The sequence below is a fragment of the Oenanthe melanoleuca genome, chromosome 2 (assembly GCF_029582105.1).
Source record: "Oenanthe melanoleuca isolate GR-GAL-2019-014 chromosome 2, OMel1.0, whole genome shotgun sequence".
In the NCBI taxonomy this organism is placed as follows: domain Eukaryota; kingdom Metazoa; phylum Chordata; class Aves; order Passeriformes; family Muscicapidae; genus Oenanthe; species Oenanthe melanoleuca.
Genome location: NC_079335.1, coordinates 117,792,344 through 117,807,280, shown reverse-complemented (window position 1 = coordinate 117,807,280; position 14,937 = coordinate 117,792,344). Strand labels below are relative to the sequence as shown.

Here is a 14,937-nt window from a genome sequence, read left to right as displayed (position 1 = left end):
ACATAGAGCAGACTGATGGCAAATCACCACTTACTGTAAGGGACCTTCATTTTAGAATACTCCTGATGCTCACCCCCATCACCTTGCTCACTGCTCCATCCTTTCCCACACTGTTTTTTTAGAGATGACTTCAAACCATCCTTATCTCAATGAAACAACCACCACAAACCACGAGGACTTCATCCATTTCATCCAAACCAGACTAAGCCTATGGGTACATTACCTATGGTAGCTTCTCTAGTACCAGAAGTAATTGTACCAAAATTAAAAGGAGCTTACAAAACTCTTTGGTATATAGATAGATACATAGAGATTTCTTCAAAATGCAAATCTTTCAGAAAAAGATCAACAGAAATTTTTCACCTCTAATCTATTTTCTGCTTTTTGTTTATGCAATGCCATGAAGTCTGTTTTGGAAGCTGGACACACCAGCAGAAGTTAACTGAAGAGGGCCCCTTCAGTTACATTATTCCTGGTCAGTAAACCCTTGCCTTGGAATTCACCTCCCTGCTCCCTCCATCAGGATATGTTCAAAGGATCAGATGGGTTCATAAACAACAAAGTAATGGGAATGAGAACACTCTGGGGTTTGGAAGATTACATGGGAGCTTTGTTTGCATGTTTTTAGCATGCCTCACGCTTATTGACATTTTTAACCTCTTCATTTGTGCCAAGAGATAACAATGACTAGCTTAGGAGGGAAAAAGTCATGGTATAAAGAAACAAGTACACACATACTGATGCTGGAGTTGGCTCAGGCTGAAAAGAAGATGACTCACAGGCTCTCAGCATTTAACTTTGTTTCTAAAAGTCAGATAACACCAAGAACTGCTAAAGCAAGGGATAAAGATGCAGTCTGTTCTCTTGCTTAACTCAAATTTTTTAAAAAATTAAATCAGGTTTCCAGTTTCAGAAGTTTCACAAAATTTACCATTAGCTTTTCAGTGACCAGGGACAGTTTTAAACAAGAAATTATTGTCTGGATAGTTTCTTTGGAATTACTTTTATTTACAGAAGGGACAAATGTGGTGTTTCCTTATCAATTCCCACCATCCTGCCATAAATTTTCCTGTAACATGTTTTGCTACTAATAAACAACTGAAGTAGGTACTTTTCTACAGCCAAAATAAAATTATTCTCAAAGAGCCTAAGTTTGTACTGTTTTTAATCAGACCACAACTGTGATTTAATAGCAGTGCTGCTCTGTTAGCTACACTTTTCTGCTTAAATGCAAAAGACCATTCACTACAAGGACATTTTGTGTCTCTGTTTTTAGTGAAGTGCTTTACAAGAATAGAGAACAAATGCTTGTAATGTGACATTCTTTAAGTCTTTGTTGGTTTACCTGTTAGATATGTTTGTTCCTAACAGCAGTTTTGCCCAAAATTGCCTAAGCAGAAAAATAAAAATAAATTATTTTTAAAAGAACAAAAAACTGCACTTTTCCTCACTGCTCTTTCTTCTTTGGTGTATCAGAGCTACTTCTTAACAACTTATTCTCCACTCCATCACTAGAGTTTTTTAAGAAAACACTGGTAGGAGCAGAGTCAAGAGATACTCTTGCAGAGAGCTCTGCTCAGAGATTGACAAAGTTGTTGGTAACTAATCTGTGGAAAGCCTTCCAAACACTTGTCCACCCACCAAACAGGAGCTTCACTGGTCATGAATATTCTTACACTGCTTAGAAGAACAGCAGAGCCTTCGACAGAGCATGTTGCAACAAACTCAAGACTGACGTGCAATCAGCTGCTTTCCTCCCATGTTCAGAGACCACCTACACAGCCACACTCTGCAGCTGTACCTCCAACAGGGACAGCATGCACTCACCCTAACACAGAAAACTCCTCAGAGGAAGCTAAAGCAGTCTTTCATGTGCAGACAAAACATTTTAGTTGATCAGAAACACAGCAGTAATGAAGGACAAGAAGGGGATGAAACAGACTGTTCTCATTGTGGAAAGGAAAACACAAAGATGCCCCAACATTGTATCCCAGGCTGGATGCTGTTTCACAAAACACATTTATGATGTCAAGCATCATGATAAGCAAATTTTGCATGTATAAATTTGGTTTAGTCACAATCAGAAGCCTATAAACAGCTTCAAATGGACCTAGTCAAGGTAGGCAAGTAAACAGTGTAAATTATGTTTATCCACATCAAAAGCAGGGAAAAACATGCTGACAATTTATATGGCTTTAAATTAACTACATCAACTGAAAGAAAGCAACCTGAATGAGTGGGAAGACATTTTGTGTGAAGAAATAATCAGTGTCCCTGGAGCTCTGAAAAAACAGCAGATTGTTAGGATGAAAATCCTGCATGATGCAGAGAGGGAGGAAATTGCATGATTTATATAAAACAGTGGTACAGTCTCATCAAGAATATTACATTCAGCACAAGCCATCACTAGTTCAAAGGGACACTGCAGTACCAAATAGAGTTCAAAACAAGGTAACAAAAATGATTACAGCATGGAAGGAGTCATCTAGAGAGACTGGAATTGCTTGCTGTGAAAAAGAATAAAAAGTTAAATAATCAGAAGCTGGAAGTTCTCTGTCTCATAGGAACAGAGGCAAGGTCACTGAAATTAAAGGTAGAATATTTAAAACTGATCGAAACTAAATGTTTTCATTAGTAACAGATTAAAACAAAACTTAGTTTTCCTTCCCTTGTAAAGTCATTGTCACCAAAGCCCACACAAAAACTTTGTAAATTTCCAAGATGAGTCTGAAAACAAAAGACTCTCCAGATTCATTAAAAGACAATTTGTATATGCACAACGTGAAAAGCAGTAACTAAAATGGTTAATGCTAGGAAGCCTCAGCATCAGAGTATAAATTATCTGACTACTTGAAAATAGAATAAAAAAAAACAAAAAAAAAACCCCAAAAAACCAGTGTGGGAGGTAGGCAATGCAACATTTGCCCACACACTCTCTTGAAAACACAAGAAACCTTTTATTTATGGCTAAAACTGTTACCTTTTATATTAACCTTAAAACTTATGGATACAGGATTATATGAACCATGACCTTGACACGTTACAATATGTTTTTATCTACTCTAGGTTGCTCTGAAATAATTGCTTTGGGTTTGTTTTTTTTTTTTTTAATAAAACCTCTACCAGTATAGCATAAATATTTTTTGCCATGCTGAGTTGCAAATGATAATTTATAAATGGAACTCTTTAAGCAAGCCTTCAGTTAAATTCTCAGTTTATGCATACACTGTATGAACTCAGGACAAATATCTGAATGGAAAAAAACCAGAGAGACATCATTCTTGCTGTTCAGCTTGGACCCTCACCAACATTAATGCATGTCCTGGCAACCTAAGAGACCTATTGATTTGCAACCATTCATTCAAGTGCAGTGAAAGCTCTAATTAGATAAATAGCTTTGGTTAAACTAATCTGAAACTCATTTGTTTTGTTTAATGAGATAAAACAAGAAATTAAATATCTGCTTAATGTTCCTCTTTGTATCCTTCAGCACAATAGTAAAAATATAAATAAAGAGGTATTAATTTGGCTACCATTATTATTTTTGCATTTTATGTATTTTGTTGCAGCAATTGCTGTCAAAGGCAATTACAAAGATACTATTTATGAATTACTGTGCTCCAACAGGCTGAGCATTTTTATCAATCTCTTTTATACATGTGGAATAAAGAGAACAAGTCTTTTAATCATTTGCAGACACTTTTTGAGCTGACAGAGTGCAACTTTAAGATGGTATGCATGGTATAAGTTTTTCAGGTATCAAAATTTCAACTTTAGCATGATTATACCATCCTTTGTGAATGGAAATTAAACTTAATTTAGGTTTTCAAAAGCGTTTATAGAAGTTAAATCTAGCAGGATTATTAATTTTTGTTTCTTAAATAATTTTTTTGCAAACAAAATGCAAGGAAGGCTTCTTTAGTGTATTTCCATACACAAATCAGTGTGAGCACTGACAGATGTTACAGTTTATCCTGCTCAAGTCAAAACACACTTAAGCTTGGGATAGGTTGTGTCCTCCTCTTTCTTCTTTGGCAGCTAAGTACTAGACTCTGCTTCAGTTCCTTTAGGGCTTGGATCTCCCATGGCCTTCCTTAACAAACACACACATCCCAGTTTGTCCTGCAACACAGATTCAGCATCAGACTCACAGCCAACGCCCCCAGATTTATTTTTACTGCCAAGAGGCTTCAGGCACTGCAGAAATGGCAAACCACAACAAAGCACAGGACTGTACACGAGCTGGGATCTGGAGCAGATCTATGTGGTACTTTTGTCTCATTCCTTCAGCCACCCAATAAACAACAGCTTCACAACTCTCAAAGCTAACCATGTGTGTGCACTGTTTTCCTCCCCTTCTTTCCATGTTCTAAAAATCAATTGATGTATCACTGAACTGCATTCACCTGTGGGATGAAATGGAGCATCTGCTCAGCAGTGTGCAGTAGCAGTCTATTGCAGCAAATGACTCCACATCCATCTGAAATTATAAAGAGTTTTAGGTCCACTAGGTCTCACTCTCTTAGCAAGAACTTGGCCAGAAAACAACAATTAAATGCTTATCATCTTAAAAAATGTATAAACAAACCCTAAACACCTGCTCTCTCTCCCTTTCCCAAGCCACATCATAAATCCTTGATGTTCACAAGTGGTCTGGACCTCAGTTTTCTGTTGGGGGTTTTCTGTGGGATCTGCGGTTTTGGGTCCTTCTTTTTTTTTCCAGTTTGCTTTTTTTTTTAATGCAAAATGCAGTCCTTCCTGCTCCTCAGTACTGACCTACAAACTGCACACCATGTGCTTCATCATGAAGGCATGGTTTGACAGACATTTCTGCCACCAGTGGTATCATTTCAAGCAGGCACTGCTCCTTGCTTGGTGTCACTCATTCCACAGCCAGGGTGCTGATGCTGACACATGCACCACCTGCACAGAAAGGGCAGCTGCAGAAGCTACCACAATAAAACACACACACATAAAGATAAAACACACCCTGTAATTAAACAAAAGACTGATATTTCTTTCTTTATTGCTCTAACTAGCCCATATATGTCTCAGGTACATAAGCTTGAGTATGAAGTTCAGAAAGCAGGGAAAGAAAGGCAGTCTCCTCAACAAGGGGAAAAGAATTTCTCACTACTTGTATTTCAAAAAAGGAAAACTAGAAATCATCTATCATTTTAAGATGTAATGGGTTAATTCAGTTCTAAAAATGAAGGCAGAAGATCCTTACTGATGCTATGAATACACATCTACTGCTATTTATAGAGACTGAAGGGCTTTTTTTCTCCTTCAATCAGCAGAATATTTTCTTTTTGCACTATAAAAAAAGTATAGTGACTTTTAATCAGGTAGACCACTGTGTCTCTCTGCAGGAAAATATATTTCAAAAAAGGAATTAATCAAAGAAAATTGTAGAGGATTTAAATAATTAAATTAATAATTGACCCTAGCTTAATACAATGTCCTTGAGAAGATCATTTTACAAGGTCACACTAGCCCAAGCCAAACAATAAGTTAACTGAGATAAAAGACATAGTGACAATAATGAATAGCTACTGCATTTTATACCTAGAAATTGCAAATACTCACATCCTGCTTCCATGGCTTTTAACTTTAGAGCCCAGATGACTTCTTTTTTATCCTTAAATTCATGCAAAAAACACAAGTTTAATTAAAAATGTTTAAATTTTACCTAGCTTCAGCTTAGTCAGCCCTGAAAGACTACAGAAGAACAGGGTACTGTCACCCTGCCCAGAGGTACAAGGTGTCCCATTTGATTTCCAGCCCTACAGCTGAGCCCAAACCAACCTTAAGGCTCTTTTTCTAAGCACTGATGTGAACCCTTTTGAGGAGATGGCTCACATCCCAAGGAGATGAGTGTGTCACCAGACCTGCAGCATCTGGCTGGTGATCAGGCACAGAAATGCATCAGAGGGCTCCAGGGCTTTAGCAGAGCCAGACCAAAAGTCTGCAGCCTGAACCATCACTTCATGCACTGGCTGCTGCACCCAGCACCTGCCTGGGGAGCAGAAACCATGGGTGGGAAGCAGCACTTCATCTGGAACTGAATAACCAAATTATACAGTATGAAGTTATACAGCATAAGTTACACAGTATAAGAAAAAGAACCTTCCTTTCCTACATGTGAAATATTACTTTAATTGTTATATAATTAGCATAAATCTGTTTTATTACGAGTTGGGCTGAAAAGTCGGCATATTCTCCTTGCCTTTTTTCTTCTCTCTTCTCCTTTTGAAAAGCTATCACTGTCTATTTTCAGCATTTTCATCAGCATAAAAATGCACAGCTTGTTTTGCAATTTCCTCACGGTGCAAATGGAATTCAAACCACTGGGGACACACAAGTAACAACAGCTGAATACAAATCTTAACAGAGTTTGTCATAATTGTACAGTATGGTGCTGTTCATTCATCCTGGCAGCTGGGAAATCTAGTGTGAATTAACCAATAATACAGGTTTGGAACCAAGCAAATTAAAGTATACAATTCCACTAAGTGAATTTTGTTTATTTTCCTGTAAGTATGTAACTAAGGGGACAATCAGCTTATGTTTAAATCAAGATTTTCAGTAGGATGTAACACCAGCAGAAGTTTTGCAAATACACTGATTTTACTTCCAGTGGAGTTGATCTTATTTCCTACATAGACTTCCTTGATGTTTTTCAAGCTATACACAGGAGTACCACATCTGAGGATGTGCAAACTACATCCCTTAGGAAGGGGAGCAAAACCAAAAGTGAAACCAGTGAGATCCTTGGTCCAGCCACACAAAAAACATTCAGGGCTGATCAAACTTGCTTCTGCAGTCCTTAACTGAAAGCTTTATTTCCAACACAAGGCAATAGGCTTAAAGACTGAGAGCACAGGCAAAATGAGCTCAAGGTAATTTCAGCTGGAGCTCAATTTGCAGCATGGGAAAGGGGTTACAGTCAAGTCTGGTTTATGGTAAGCAGGTCAAAGAGAGGCTTGTCAGGATGTGCTCAAAGCAGAGAAAGGAAACAGAACCTCTCCCACAGTCTAAAGCAAGCTGCTGCATTTCTGATGTGTCAAGAAATCCATGTCAATTTTATGCAGCTTCCATGAACACAAGCCACATGATGGCACCTACTCCTCATGAGCTGGCAGCAGCACCTGCTAGAGCTGCATCTGGACTTCCCCAGGGATGCTAGAAAGCAGCTGACTTGTCAGTCCAGGAATTGCCAGCCTCACTCCCAGTGCCAGTGCAAGACCACAGGCAGTGGGCATCGTCCTGTCAAGCAGGCTAATCCCCAACCTCAGGGAGAAAAATAGCTTTGCATTCTGCAAAACTTCCTAGGTTACTTCCTGGGGCAGAAGTGTGGGTTTACTTTCCATTTCATTCAACTGTAGTTAATCAAATCCAGGTGTAATTTCTCAGATGTCATAACACATGGGCTAATTAAGAAGTATTCTCAATTTAGTAATTCACTGAAGACTGACTATGAAACAAATTATTATGCAAATAAACACATGAGACACTGAAATTCCCCAGCAGCTACCATGGTCACTGCTACTAAAGCTATTTTATTCACTGCTCAATATTTCATGTGTCACCAATCACAGAGCTGACAAGTTTAAGGATACTATACGTGATATGTGAAAGATAATTATCTTAATCAAATACATTTAGCAGGAATACATAATAATCCTGATTACAATGGGGAAAAATTCAAGACTACTTACCACAATTATTTTTAGTCACATAAAAGCTGCTAATGTGATGGGGGTATTAAGCTACCAGTAGAACCTCTGTGACAGACTTGAAAGCAAAATGTCACCAATATCAATCAGTTGACTTTGATAATACTTCTGACAATAAAACTTCCAATCCACTGAGTCAATCCAGCATTTTGTGTGCTGATTTCAGCCAGCACAGCATCTATACAAAACATCACTGCATCTTCCTAGTGCGGAAGAAATGCCAAAATTAAAGTCTCTGTAGTATAAATAAACATAGGTACCAGAGAAATTATGATTTTTTTTTTTTTCTGCTCATTAGCAACCTGGTAAAAAGAGCATAAAGGGGCTAATGAAATGTGTTGATGGCACAAAATTGGAGGTATTGTCAAAACCCATGTAAACAGAATGGCATACTGGAAGATTAGGAGCCTTCAAGAAGTGTAACATTAGGAAAAGGGTGTAATTCAGCAGCATAAAAGACAAGGTCACTCAGGCACCATGAGGATGAGAAGCTGCCAACAAGGATATGGACTATGATAAATGTCAGTCATTTGTGAGAGGATTATTTGGATATGAAGCAGATCTATATGCTCAGCTCAATAAAAACCTAAATATCAACCACCAGCATGATGTAAGGACTGTAAATTCTGAGTGTTTCCAGCAGCCAGTTACTAATGTCCTGGCAATACTTCATCAACCACACTATAGTCTCCCCAGCTGCCAAATGAATTGATTTGAGAATAGCTACTTGAATGACATAAGCAAATGAAAGCTCCTAACAGGAGATGAGGAAAAGTTTAGCAGAATGTAGGTTGAGAGGATCTGATACTTCATTTAATTAAAACAGATTGCATATAGTTTGATTTTTTTCCTCTGCCAAAGAGGAGTTGTCTCCAACAGCATGACAACTGCTAGTGCCAGAATATATGATAGATATCCCTAATGCACTCCAACCCTCCAGCTATTTTCAGCTCAGGAACCTTCTGTGCCTGATGAGGATTATGTGTCCTTAATACATTTCTCTTCCATGAACTTCTCCAGACTCACCCTGAACTCATGTAGACTTTTAGCAGCTGTACCACAGTTTCTGTAGTTTATTTTCAACCTGTAACCCCACAGTCAGTTTACATCTTGACATACAGCAAAGTAGCTGCTCAAAACAAAGCTAAAGATGAAGACAGTCTGAGAACATCTGCCTGGCCAAAGACCTCAAGGAATCTCATAGAAGTAACTACAAGGTCTCAGAAGAGGAAATACTCATGATATCTCTTCAACTTTGATCAAGCCAAAAGGTACATCTCACAAAGAAGGTTTCTACAGACCAGCAGGATATTTCACAATATCAGAGTAATGGGGTTTGATACAGTGACATCCAAAAGGTTTTCCTTTTGTAGATGTCACTACTGTGACAAAGAGCAACATTGATGCTCATGTATAACAGTATTTATCTGTGTGGAAATATGAACCTAGAAAGCAGAAGAGGTGATTAAAAAGGTGTGTGCTTGTGTGTGTGAAAGACAATTCCTCCTCCTTCTGAGTCCTTCCTTGCCCTCTCAGGAGCAGTATTAGCTCCATAAGGAATGAAACTGACTGTGGTGAAAAGGAGTTTTGGCATGATGGAGTGGCCTGCAGAGCCTCTCTGCTGGTGCTTCCAGAGGCATGGAACTGTGTGTCATCACTAGTCACAAGAGAAAAGGGAAGAGAAGAGGATATCTTTAGCAGGCAGCAGGGAGAGCAGCAAAGACAGCTCATAAGAAAAGTACTCATGCCTACTGCACATACACTCAACATGAAACTCCAGGAGGCAAACTGGGAAACAGAAGGGTCTTTCCAGAGATTTTGAGCAGAGGGGAACAGTTCCACAGGGAAGCATGATCCACCACAGCAGAACCCTCCTCTGCCTCTGCACAAGTTCTCAGCAAAAGGTTGAGTCATTTTCGGCTATTTTACCCAGCAGAGGATGATGAGTAAAACCTACACCTCACAGCTCACTGTGCAAGTGCAATCTAATTACCCATGCCACCTTGGATAGCTGTGCTACACCTGCCCTAAGAATGAATTTAAGAAAAAACACCATCAAGGACAAGGTCAATGTACAGTTCAAAGAACAAGAGTTTTAAAACAAACATTGGGCTCCCCTAGAGAAGGAGATGGACATTTGTTTTATCTGAATGACTGAAGGAGTGGAGTGTATTCATGTTTACTGCTCACAGAGCAGAAACATCCAAGTGGGGTGGTAACTGCAGCTTTTTCTACAAGGTGCTTTTCCATCTCCAAGTTCTTTACATGTATTAGTACTAGACATATACTAACACAGAAAGCAAAAAATACCTATTTGCTCTCCAGTTTTGGGGGTCACTGAACTGAGAGAGAAATCTAATTTTATTACATTGTATTTTCAATTATCCCCATCTCTAGTCACAATTTTCAGATAGTCTAGTGTGAAGGGCCAAGGACTGAGATGTCCAGACAGATCGAAAAAATTTATTTCACCCCATACTGATTTTCAAAATGTAATCAACTCTTTTAAAATATACTACCCTCTACTACTTCCCCTGAAGCCCAGGAAGTATTTGAACAGCATGAAGTGAAGTACATCCTTAAAACAATTATAATACCCTTAACACTTCCATTATATTTTATTATCCATAGTCCCCAGGCATGCACACATGTAGATTATCTGTGCTTTATAGATGTGGAAGCAAACTGCACTGCAGGCAGTCCCTGAGCAAGTCAGCACCAGAAGCAGAACTCCTCTTCAGGGGTCATAATATTTTTTCTAGGAAATTAAACAAGCCAGGATTTCAGCTGGTCAGCATTTACTTGAAAACAGCTCACCTAAGTGAGCAACACTCCTGATAAAACCAGCTGGACAAATAAGACTCAGCTTGATGTTTAAACAAGAAAAAAGGCACAAAGAAAAAGTCACTGGAGAGGAAGAACAGACTAAGTATTTTTCATAAGCAAACAAAACCTCTGAAAATTAACTTTGGATTAACTTGAAATATTTTGTTGAGGTGGAAAAAAAGGGAATCTTTGTTTCATATGTTCGTGCTACTCTTTCTCCAACCTTATTTAAAAACTTCTAAAATTTTAGGGTCATGTTTAAAAGGGAAAGTATAAAGAAATGCTGCATTTTATTGTTCTAACATGCCCATTTCCTCTCCCAAATAATGTCATTTTCAGGGTTTAAGTTACTCTTCATATTAAATAGAAGAATGTGAAAGGTGTCATGCCCCTAAAAGTCCATTTCTGGGGGGAAAAGGCACATGCACAGAGCAGACAGGAATCAACACAGGGTACTACTAACAAAAACAAACTGCTCCCTGGATGATCACACGTGCAGGGAGGCATTCCATGCACTTCAGGTGCCCACTTTGTCTCCAAAGGGAACAAGGGAATTAACAGCCCTGCTGGACTCTGTGTGACCTGCTCCTTGGAACACCCCACTAGGCACTTATGCTGCAGAGTAATTCCAGCTGCAGGATAGTCCCTGCAAGCCCAGAGATGGCAGAGCACAGCATTCCCATTCTCCACATGTGGCCCAAAGGTCCTGCTGTAGCTATACAGCATCTCCACACAGCATCTCCCACTGATCCAAGGCCATAGGATCACAGAATGGATTGGGTTGGAAGGGACCTTAAAGACAATCTGGCTCCAAACCCTGTGCCAGGGGCAGAGACACTTCTGCTAGACCAGGCTGCTCAAAGCCCCATCCAACCTGCCCCTGAACATTTTCGTGGATGGGCCATCCACAAATTTTCTGGGCAATCTGTTGCAGTGCCTCACCACCCCCACAGTAAAGAATTTCTTCCTAGCAGAAGATCTGCTGGGTTGGCTCCAGACTGCCTTACAGACTCACCATCCTCCCTCCAGTCCTCCTACCAAGGCAGATGGTTCAATGAAGACTTTATAAGATGACTGGGAGGTGAATCCATAGGTCACACCACCACTAAATCTGTCACACTGTGTTTGCTGGTCCATAACACAGAGCATCAGCAAAGGCAGGCGGAGTCTCAGCTGGAAGGCTGTGAAACAAGGGAGCACCAAGGGTTCACCAAGCACAAGTGAGGAGCTGCATGACCCAGGAGCTACCCAGGCTTCTCACCAGGGGTGTTAACTCACCCACAGCAAATATTTACAGAGTATCTGTTGTACCGCTCACTTGTCAAATGCTTTCAGTAGTGGTGAGGAATAACCACGAGAGTAAACGTGAGGCTGCTCTGCATGGTGTCTCCCTGAAGTGTCGTGAATTTGTTTTGTAAAAACAGTGTTTCAGACCTGCCTGTGAACTAAAACTGTTACCAGCAGCAGTTCTGCTCCCTCTCTCCTCCTCATGGCACACTTACTCCATTTCTTTGGTAGCGTGCTTTTAAGGAGGAACAAACCACACTCCATTCAGAAAAGGACTTTCTTCGTTGGAAGAAAGATCTCTGTCACAAACATCCTCCAAGGGCAAAGCAAGACTTAGCTGTTTAACTGCACCCCCTTAGCTCTGTGCTCATATGGACAACTTGGCTTGTAATCAGGTGGATTGCTAATTCACCAGAACAATAAAAATCATTAGGCATCTTCTTACAGGTTAGTCTTTATTTTGTGTGTTGAATATGGTGGAGGAAAGAAATTAATGTATGACTGGAATCTGAATCCACATTACTCAAAAACAACTACTCTACTGTGAATTTATATCCTGCCTTAATCCTAATTATCTTCCTTACCTATATATCCTCTTATAACAAACCATTCACCCAGGAAGTTTGGTTTGACATTCACATCCCAGTATATTTCACAACAACTTCCCCATACAGAGAAATCATTTATTTACATGGGCAAAGTACTGCAAAGTTGATGAGGGTACAAACACACACCATGCTGACTTCCCCGACTCTCTGCACAGTTGTTTATCAGGGCACTGAAAGAAAACAGCAGCTCACCTGATTCCCAAGGCAGACAAACCCAACCCCATGTGAATTAACCCACCGCGTCACTTCGACTGCTCAGGAGGTGGGTTACGATCAGGGCTGGCCTGCAAGGAAGGTGTGATTGACTGCCATTGATGGGATGGCAATGCCACCCCCGGTACAGCTCCAGTCCCGACCGGGAGAGTTGGGAGCCGTGAGCAGCTGCTGGTCACCGCAGCTCCCAGCCACGCTATGCCACGCTGTACTTCACAGGAGCACTGACTGCCCTGCGGAGACACCCACCAGCCTTTCGGAAAATGGGCGAAACTCAGTGAAATTTGGCTGGGGATCTCGGTGATGCCCACCTGACCCCACGGCCTCACCGTCAGGAGACAGGCGAGGTTGAGGGCCAGGTGTGCACATCCCAACTGCGCTTCACACGCTCCAGGACACGCTGAGTTCTCTGCTGGAACACGCGTGCACACCGGTGTCGGAGCACAGGCGTGCTGCACCGCGGAGAGCAGGAACCCGCCCGCCCGAGGGGAAAAGGACAGAGGGGAAGCGCCACTCGAGGGACCCGAGACGGGACAGGGACGCTTCCTCACCCTGGTATCTCATGCCATACCAGAGCTGGCAGCGGCCGAGCCCCCCGCGGGCACCTCTCCCGTGGGTGCCGCCCGAGCATCCCCTCTCCCTCCCTCCCTCGCTCCCTCACTCCGCGCCGCCGCCCGGGGCAGCGCCGGGAGCCGCGGCCTCCGCGCAGCGCGGCCCGGCGGGCAGGGCAGGGCAGGGCAGGGCACGGAGGGCAGGGCAGGGCGAGGGGCTGCCCCGGGCCGCCCGCGGCTCCCTCGCTCTCTCCTCACTCACTCACCCGGCCGGCGGCGGCCGCGCTTTTCCTCCGCAGCGTCAGCCCGCTCCGCAGCAGCGCCGGCAGCTCCCGCAGCTTCTGCCGCAGCTGCACCGGCGGCCCCGGCTCCTGGGCTCCGCCGCCGGGGCTCCAGCTTCGGGCCAGCTCCGCGCCCTCACACGGCGACGGCATCTTCACGGAGCCCACGGCCATGCCGCATCCCTGCCGGGCTGCGGCGCGCACAGCCCGCCTGCCTTCCCTGGCCCCGGCCCCAGCCCCAGCCCCAGCCCGAGCCGCGCTCCCACCCACAGGCAGGCACACGGCGGGCGGGCACAGGATAGCACACGGCAGGCGGGCACAGAATAGCACACGGCAGGCGGGCACAAGGCAGGCGGGCACAGGATAGCACACGGCGGGCGGGCACACGGCGGGCGGGCGGGCGCTCCCCCGCACGCTGCACCGCGCACCTTCCCCCGCACGGCGCGGCGCGGCCGCAGGAAGCCCCGCCGGCCCCGCACCGCTCCCGCCCCGCGGCTCCGGCCGTGATAAAGTGCAGGTAATGAGCAGGGTGGAGGAGGCGCGGGCGGGAAAAGGCAGAAAGTCCTGTTAACTCCTTTGCGCTCAGGGACCGCCGCCCGGGCTGTCCCCACCTGCCCGGGCGCCCCGCACAGACCCGCACCCACGGCGACAAGGCGTGGGACAGTGGCCAGCACGCTCACAGACGGCGGGTCCGAGCCGAGCCCAGAGGCGTGCGGGCTCCTCCAGGGGCTGGGTGGCCTCGGCTTCCTCCTGCAGGCTGTCAAGACCGGGCTGGAGGAAGTCCCCAGCAGCCCGGTGTGACCCCCAAGCACTGAGCCTGCCTGGGCTCCGCGAGTTCCCACTTGCCCGAGTTACCAATGGTAACAATGATTACTTATGGCTGCAAGAGGTGAAGACCTTCTCTGTTCCCTTCCCCGTGGTTTTTTGACTCAAAGAGGTCTGTTTCATCCTCCAGTGCCAGCCAGCACTGGTACAGAAACCAAGTAGCTCATCCCAGGTGCATTACTTGCTTCCAGTCATTCAGGTAATCCCTGAAAGAGAACTCAAGGGCAGAAACCAATTCCCTTACCACTTGTTAGACTTGTCTAGAATTCAATTCCATGAGTTATGGGGACTTTATTTAGCCTCTTTATTTAGTGTCCCTGCCTTTTCTAACTCATGCTACAGAAATTGCTTCCTCTCTGCCAGACTCTCTCTTATTTAGATCACAGAACTGGTGGTAATGTGGGTCTTCCTTACTTACATCTTCTGCCTCAAAGCTAAAAATGAGGCTGACCTGCTCATCCAGATGAGTTCAGCAGTGCCTAAATGTGTGAGTAAATGACATTATAGTCAAGCCAATTTCACAGCCATGTTAGACAGAGCTGTTCCTTTTCCCAACCAAGAGGTCCCACTGGTTTCAGGACTGACCCTAGTACTCCCCCAGCCTCAC

The 14,937-nt window shown here is 43.4% G+C and overlaps 1 protein-coding gene across 1 annotated transcript in view; it reads right to left on the bottom strand.

The window, feature by feature from the left end:
- RAPGEF5 (Rap guanine nucleotide exchange factor 5) overlaps positions 1–13,805 on the bottom strand; it is a 155,165-nt gene extending 141,360 nt beyond the window's left edge. Inside the window, exon 1 of the mRNA XM_056483737.1 lies at positions 13,491–13,805. Coding sequence (XP_056339712.1) covers positions 13,491–13,679 — 189 coding nt within the window. The 5' untranslated portion in view covers positions 13,680–13,805. The remainder of the gene's footprint in view (positions 1–13,490) is intronic.
- Positions 13,806–14,937: the final 1,132 nt, after the last annotated feature.